The 8,703-nt window shown below is 40.5% G+C and overlaps 1 protein-coding gene across 1 annotated transcript in view; it reads left to right on the top strand.

The window, feature by feature from the left end:
• The window catches only part of NDUFA12 (NADH:ubiquinone oxidoreductase subunit A12), a 29,630-nt gene extending 25,609 nt beyond the window's left edge, over positions 1-4,021 (top strand). The window contains exon 4 of the mRNA XM_058741768.1: positions 3,754-4,021. Coding sequence (XP_058597751.1) covers positions 3,754-3,934 — 181 coding nt within the window. The 3' untranslated portion in view covers positions 3,935-4,021. The remainder of the gene's footprint in view (positions 1-3,753) is intronic.
• Positions 4,022-8,703: the final 4,682 nt, after the last annotated feature.

An 8,703-nucleotide genomic window follows, 5' to 3' on the forward strand; every position in this document is an offset into this window, starting at 1 on the left:
TCCGAAGCAGGCTCCAGGCTCTGAGCTGTCAGCACAGAACCCGATGCAGGACTCGAACTCAGGAACTGTGAGATCGTGACCTGAGCTGAAGTTGGATGCTCAACTGACTGAGCCACCCAGGCGCCCCTATGTCATGAATTATTTAAGTATTCCGTTTCATTCTTGGTTTTATTCTTTCCATTTTTTTCACTAATATAAATAAAGCTGTGGTCAGTGACCTTGTTCTTAAACATTTACCTTCACGTCTCCATTTCCTTAAGGCACATTGTTGCATCCATGAATGAACATGTTTTGAAAGTGTTCGGTACTTCTTGCCAAATTGCCCTCGATTTATATTCTTAGTGTATATACATTCAGTTGTATGTGAGTGTTAGTCTCTATAATTTCACCAGTGTTGGGTATTATTACTTTTTAAAATCTTTGCCAGTTCAGCAAATAAAAATATAACTATATCTGATTTTATTTTGCATTGCCTTGATTGAGCTTTTTGTGTTTGCCATTTTTACTTTTTTCTTTTATGATTCATCCTTTAATGGCTTTCGTCCATTTTTCCTTTGGACATTTGACTTTTTCTTTCTGATTTGTAATGATAGGTGAACTACTTTTCTGTATATGACAAATATTTCCCCATTTGTTTTATCCTTTAATCTTGTTTGACATAGACATTTCAGTTTTTATGTAGTAGAATTAACACTTTTTCTTTATGCCTTTTTGCTTTTAATGTTAATCTTAGAAATGGTTCTTCACATTCTATAGATACCAATATTTTATGAATATAAATATTCACTCATGTTGTATCTGAGCATTATTAATCTGTCTGGAATCTATTTTGATGTATGCCTAGGGAAATCTAACTTGATTTCTTTTCAACAAAATTCATTATTCTAGCATAATTTGTTGAAAAATATTTAGTTGCCCCAATAATTTGAAATGCCAGCCTTACCTTATATATACTTTAGTCTGTTTGGAGAATTTTATTCCATAGTATTGTTCTTTTTTACCAGTTTTTATACCATTCTAATGTTTGCAACCTTTAATGTCTGATAATGCCCATCTTCCTGATTGTTAGGTGTTTTCAAAATTTTCTTGGGTAGGCTTTCAGCTGATCCATAGAAATATAATTGTCAAACCCCGTTGGGATTTTGATTCAGCTTGCATTTAGAAATAACAGTTACTGAGCCAACAAGGTTTGAGTTGGCTATCTTGTGATGAACTATTTTTGTCTTTTAAATGTTAGATTTATCATTCCCATCCTGGGGTTATTCAGATAGCTCTCAGGATTTTGGCAGATACTTAGATGCTATCATAATCCTAACCCTATTTCATCTCTTGATTGTAATTTAAGTTTCTTGACCAAAAGGTTCTCTTCAACCATTGAGAAGCTGTGTTCAAGCCTCAGCTTGGTGGCATATGTGCTTTGGGACCTTGGGAAAGTCATTTCAATTCTGTTTACTCAGTTTTGAAATATGAGATACTTAGATTAGTATGAAGTAAGTAACTGAATGGTATGTGTGGATATGCTTCATAAACTAAAGTGGGAAAGAATACTAGTTTTAGTATGATGAACATTTTTACCTCAAAAAACAATCATGTTTTTCTTTAGTCTTTCATATCCATTTAAAAAAAAAAACATTATTTAATGCCTGGGTGGCTTAGTCAGTTGAGTGTCAGACTCTTGATTTTGGCTCAGGTCATGATCTCATGTTTCAGGAGTTGGAGCCTCGTGTCTGGCTCTGTGCTGACAGCACAGAGTCTGCTTAGGATTCTCTCTGTCTCTCCCCCTCTCCCTCACTTGTGTGCTCTCTCTCTTTCTCTAAAAGATGAATGCATGAACAAACAAATACTAAAAAAAAATTTAATGACCCAGCTGAAAATCTGCTTTGCAAAAACTGTTTGGTGTGGAAATCTAGAAGGTATGATTTATTTAGCCTTTATTTAATAATACCATACCAACAACAACAGAAAGGTTACATCAATCTAGCAGATTATAAACATTTTCTTGTTTCTTATAGCTCTTTATACTGCCATCATGAGAATAAATTGTTGCTCACTCATTCCTTGATTCTTGCCTGTAGCCTTGCTGGATAAACATTTTCAGATTTTATGTATTGTGGTAAAAATATTTTTTAGTTTTCTTGAGCATTTTCTATGTCTCCCTGAGATCTTCAGTCCCTCATTTAAGTAACTGGATAGACATATATCAGGTTTGGACTCTGTTTTCTTAAATATCATTTTAACCTTCAAGAGTCTTGACAGCAATTATTTAAATAAAATTTTTCTGTTATTTTGTTCACATAAATTAGTTCCTTAAGCTGCCTCAGCAAGGTAAAAGTTAAATATTTCTGTTGTGCCTTAAGCTTACATAAAGCCCCTTGATAAGTATCAGCCTTAGTTTTGACAACTAATCCCTCCTTTGAGTGGCTAGTAGAGCCTGTCTCATTGCCTGCCAGCATCTCAGTTGGGGCTCATGTTCATAGTCGCAGTTTACTGGTCCACGTCATTTTCCCTAATCCCCAGTTTCTGTTGCAGGATGTGAGAGAGACACCAACCCAGTGTGTACAGATGTCTTCATTCTTTATTGTGTTAGCTGATCATGATACAATGTCTTCAGACACAAATATAGCAATAGTAATAATAATTTATCTCCTCTCTTTTTGGTTTTAGCCAATACCTAGCTATATCTATCAATTACTACTAACAGATATTCTTAAACATAAGTAGCGTCATAAACTTTTCTCATTAATGTAGTCTTATTTTACTGAAACCTCCTCTACTTGTCCTTTTCTCTATAGCTAGGAAATCCCCCCTCCCTTTTTTTTTTTTTTTTTTTTTTCTTGGAGCTGCCTTTCTCTGCCTGTTCCCTCCCCTCATTCCCTTTTGCCATAACATCATCCTTTCTTGTGAGCTTCCAGCCTTGCGGAATCTGGTACGAATCCTCTTTCCGCTTCCTGTCCCATATAAACTCAGTGTTGCTTCCTGCTCAGTTCTTCTATTTGTCCCTTGGACTTTGATCCCTCCTTTTTCTGTCCTTAGTGACAGCTTCACTGTCTTTTTCCTTTCTACTCCATGCACCCAGCTTCCTTTAAATTGTTAAACACTTAAAAACTGAAATACTTGTGAACTTTAGGCTGTGATTTAATGTTTTTAATATAACAAATTGTATGTTCTGTAGTATTCATCTGAAGCTTGAATTTAAGGTGCTTGCAGAGATCTCTTCTTCAACAAGAGCCTCTCAGTTTTAAACTAGAGCTTCATCAGCCAGAGCAGCCTGAGCATACCGAAACTCCAGATCAACCTCTAGCATCTAATAGCAGTGCTGTATTTCATCAATTCTGAAATACATTTTTACCTCTAAAATTAGGGTACATATTATAATCAATAGTATCATAAGTTAATTGGCAGCATGTTTTTCTTAGAGATAACATATAAAATGGTGTATATTTGAAAATTGATAGTGTCGTAGATACGATGAAATATAGTAACAATAAAAGCAATAGCTAACATCTTTTGAGTACCTACTGTGCACAAGAATTTTTCTAGGGGCTTTATGTGTATTATCTCATTTCATCCTTATGCCATCTTTCAGAAGTCAGGATGCTCAGTTGAAAAAGCTAAGGCATAGAAGTGCAGCTAGTAAGTGAGGGAGCTGAGATTTGAGCTCAAGCCACAGAATAGCCCCAGAGCTGCCCGCTTAGCGCACCTGCCACCACACCATCCTGCCTCTTCATAACTGTCTTTCTTTTCCTCTTTAAGGCATCGTTGGCTTCACTCTATGACTGATGATCCTCCAACAACAAAACCACCTACCGCTCGTAAATTCATTTGGACAAACCATAAGTTCAATGTGAGTGGCACTCCAGAACAATATGTACCTTATTCTACCACTAGAAAGAAGATTCAAGAGTGGGTCCCACCTTCAACACCTTACAAGTAAAGACGATGGAAAATAATTTAAACATGTATAATATGGGGCTCTTCATGTAATTGCACTTTTACTGATTAAAATTGTTTGATTAAGCAATGTCTTTTATGCCTTTTTGCCCTTACCTTTGTCATTCATGAACTGCAAAATAGAAGCTTACAAACATGTGTAATTGAAGTAGACCTCTGTTGGGGTGTATTCCCCCCTTGCTGCCGCGGGCATGGCTGTGCTTCAGGACATTGCCTCACATAGTTGACCGACAGGGGAAGGCCTAAAGCTGAGCTGAGTCCAACAAGACTTTATTGTGGGAATCTGAAACATGGTGGGACACAGGCTGAGTCATCAGAGCTGAATGGCTTTGATGGTAGCTTTCTAAGGGGAAGGTTATCAGGGATTTCCTATTTACTGAGTTTTGGTTCTTTCACTGTTTATTTGGACCTGTGAACTATCACAGGATCCATTCCAGTATATTCTGATTTCCTTAAGCTAACTGGCATCATTGATTTTCTTGTTGTTTGCACATAAAAGAACTTTAGCTAATATCCAGGTTGGTTCCAGAGAATGGGCTGTAGACAAAAGACCTTCAGAGAAATGTGGAATCTTCTGAATTGGTCATATCTGGGTACTAGGAAAGGCAGTGCAACACCCTTCTGTATTCTGGATGGAAAGCTAGCAGCTTCGGTGATCAGACAGCCTATCAGATTATTGCCTTTAGTCACCAGCTTCCATGAGCTCCCTGAGAAGGCCTTTGGATATCGGTTAGCAGCCACCAAGGAACAATTTAACAGTGAGAGGAGAAAAATGCTAGGAATTTGAAACCAGATGGTTGCTTGCAAGAGCACTGGAGAACTTACAGGAGAAAGTGAACCTCAATTCCCAAATCGCAACTCCAGGCATTGAGTAAAACTCAGGGCAATTACATGACCTTGCTAACCTCCTCAGGTTCTTATATGAAAATGAAGGGATAGAGTGGACTGACTGTTGATACAGGGACATCTGGAAGAAGTTAGAATGTCATTGGCTACACATTAGGGTTACCTGGGGTGGTTTTGGTTCTGGTTTTGTTTTTTTAATACAGAGATCCAAGTTACTAAATCATCTCTGAGGCTGGGATCCAGGCACCAGTATTTTTTAACATTCCCCACAGTGTTCCCCCACCTGATGAATCCATTTGCAGCCAAGGTTGTGAATTACTAAGCTAAAGAAATCAATACACCAAACATTCTTCTGAAACATTCTCAATCATAAGACACTAGAGGTTGCTCACAGCCTCACTGTTCAATATCCCTTACTTAGCTGGATCAGATTATATTTGGTGCCCTCAAGAGATACTGTATTCATTGTGCTATGTTGGGCAGTTTGCCAATTAATGAAGAGCAGAACCAAACACTAAAAGCTGGCCTGTGCTAGATTGGATTTCCTACGCGCTGTCCGTCTGCCACTTCACTAACTGTTCCGTCAGGGCCCAAAACATTGTTTTCTAATGCCATTAGGGACACATCAGACTTGTGAGCAATTAGACATTCTGTCCTGGCTGCTATTCTTTATGGATCAGATATGCTGGAGGTTCACCTGTTGGAGAAAAATGGGTGTAGTACTTATGGGGAGGGGAAAGGTAGAAAGAGGTGATAATTGGGAAATGAGCTGAGCTGCAGCAATCTCTGGCTATGTTTAAGTAATCTTAGGACTTCCCAGTAGGAGAGCACCTGGCAGCTACCCTAACCTGATTTGTGTGTGTGTGTAAACAACTTTACAGATCTAGGTAAGGAGCCTTGAGTCAAGCTAGAAGATCACAGTTTCTCCCTTAACTCCTAGACGTGAGGTAATTCTTAGGACCAGAACCCTAGACTTAAGAGCCGTGCCATAATAGTAGATATGTGTGCTATGAACCTTCTGCCCAGCTGCTGCTTCAGGTGATGTATACTTGGAATGGAGAAATATCTAAAGTTTTCAGGGATCCGCGGATACTTGCTCCAAGTTAGCCCCAACTTTAGGGGGAAGAGAGAACACTAGAGCCCACTCACTGGTCAGAATAGAGACCATGGGAGGCAGATGGGACCCTCATTTCACCGGAACATGAACTCTTCTGTCTTCACCCCATCCATCCCTTGGTTTATTTCCTCAGTTCCTAAGTGTAGATGGGCTGGACATGCTTTGCAGAACCTCAGCATTAGGTCTCTGCCCTGAGGAGTAAGTGCTCCAGTGGCAGAAGGACAAGGAGAAGCCATTGTGTGTTCCTTCCCTGCCAGAATAAGTGAAAAAGCAGAATCTCTTTGGGGTGCAACGCCAGTACAACCATCAGAGGGTAGAAAGATGCGGATCATTCCTGTCATATCCCCAAAGGGACAGTGTACTTCCATTTGACTGGTAAGTAAGAGTGATCGTCTTGGAGAATGACAGTGGGCTGTATGATAAAACTAATCTTAAGGTGATCTAAACTGTAGCTGCTGTTCCTGAAATGGTCTCTTTATTGGAGCAGCTTAATACAGCCTCTGGCATTGGAGAGGTAACTATGGGTCTAACCACTGCATTTTTATCCATTTTCGTTTGTAGAATCCATCAGCAGCTGTTTGCTTTTACATGGCAGGGACAGAAATAGCTTTATAAATCTGTCCCACGGATGTCAAGTCCAGCCATCTGCTACACAAGGACACATAATGCCTCACCGAACCATAAGATGTTACATTAGTCTACTGTGGTGATGCAGAACAGACAATACCGGAAACCCTAAAGCCTCGGTGAGACACACATATACCAAAAGATGAATCTGATTCTTCCAGAAATGTAGGGACTTGACTCCTTGGTAAAATCCTCAGGGATTCAGTAGCCTGGCACATGTTGAGATGGCCCCTCCAGTGTTAAGGACACATTGCTACAACTAAGAAAGGCATGGTACTTTGTGGCGCCCTGGATTTTAGAGACAGCGTATAGCACACAGGTGTCTTGCACTTATGTATTTACCGGGTGACCTGAGAACCTGGCAGTGCAAAAATAGTCTCTCTCGGTGGCTTCAGTCCAAGCAGCTCTGCTGCTTAGCTCTCAAAGTATTGGGATGATCGGGATGCTCACTGAAGTCAGAAACTGCAGGAGTCACAGTGGAAGCCCACAGGACTGCGGAGCTCGGCCATGACCCCGTTTTGGAAGATTACTCTTTTCCCTTTGAGAAACAGCTTCCATTTGTTCTGGTATGTTAGAGACCATGGGACACCATGTATGCTCTAATCCACCTACTGATTAAGTTACCATAGCACTGTATCACCTCATAGGGTAACAGAGCAGGCCAGGAATGCACTTCTAGTTTGTGGGAGCAGAATTCTCCCCACTCTGTCCCCACTCTGTGCCACCCTATTCCCACACCTGCTGCTACTGATCTGTCTCTTTGCTCTTGTGGAGAGTTGTTGGCTAATTAACTGAGAATCCAGAAAGTCAAGCCTGGCTTAGGTATTATGGAACAACATTCACTGCCAGGTGCAAGCGTACTCTGGTATACCACAGCCCCTGTGAGCAGTTATCTTGAAGGACAGCAGAAGGCAAATCTCACTCAGTAGGCAGGATTTCAAGCAATGCCTTGCATCATGTACTTTGACTTGAAGGAAACATGATCTGAGTCCGGTTACATAACCAATCACTGATTATATGGTCAAAGACTTGAAAAAAACAACATTGAAAATCGGTGTGAAGGTTTTGGGACAAGCTTTGCAAATGGACCTTCAGAATTGGACCCACAGTCCAGGAAGATTAGAGCAAAGCAGCTAAGTGTTTATAGGGATCACCTCCTGAGCACAAACCCTTGCCTCTATGCCAGCTTCTGGGGAAAGCCAACATAAAACACACATCTAAGACCAGCAGCCTCATCACGTCAAGTTCATTTCATTGGACTGCTTCCATTTTGGAGGGAGCTTGATTTGTTTCCAAGGAAATAGGCACTTACTCTAAATGAGGATCTGCTTTCCTTGTCTGGTATATCTGGGTCAGCACCAACATTCTTTGGCTTAGAAAGCCTTCTGTTTGGGACGCCTGGGTGGCTCAGCTGGTTAAGCAACCAACTCGTGATTTCGGTTCAGGTCATGATCTCAAGAGTTTGTGAGTTCAGGCCCTATGTCAGACTCTGTGCTTAGCTCAGAGTCTTGGGATTCTCGCCCTCTCTCTCCGCCCCTCCCCCACACGTGCGCATGTGTGCACTCTCTCTCTCTCAAAGCAAATAAACTTTCAAAACAAAAAACAAAAAAAAAGCCTTCTGTTTCATCATACACAGGAGAGTGCCCCTGGCCAAGAAACTCTCTTCACAGAAAAGACGAGAGGCAATGAACCCGTGTCTGCTGGAGTCCCTGCTTGTGTTCATGAGGTGCCCTCGTCTCTTTCTCAGACCTCCTCTTTCTCCATTCTCCCTCTATCACCCATTTTGTATGCCACATCAGCCTTTCTATTCTGTAAACAGCCAGGTTCACTCTGGTCTCAGGGCCTTTGCCTTTGCTCTTCCTCCTGCCTGGAACAGTAACATCTTTGTACTGCTTCCTCCTTTTTATCATTGATGTCTCAGTTTACCAATATCGCCTCAACAAGATGTTCTGGGTCTGCCTAACCTAAAGGGGCTCCCGTGAAACATCCTATTATTTTACAGTTTCAGTTATATAAATTTGCTTGCTTTACCTTCTTCATAGTACTTACTGTTTCTTTTTGAGAAAAGGCATGAATAAAATTATTCCAGTAAATAATCTGTAAATCCAGTAAAGAATTCCAGTAAATACTCTGTGTGTTAAGCATTTACTGAATACACCTGT

Source organism: Neofelis nebulosa, chromosome 8 (genome assembly GCF_028018385.1).
Source record: "Neofelis nebulosa isolate mNeoNeb1 chromosome 8, mNeoNeb1.pri, whole genome shotgun sequence".
Lineage (NCBI taxonomy): Eukaryota > Metazoa > Chordata > Mammalia > Carnivora > Felidae > Neofelis > Neofelis nebulosa.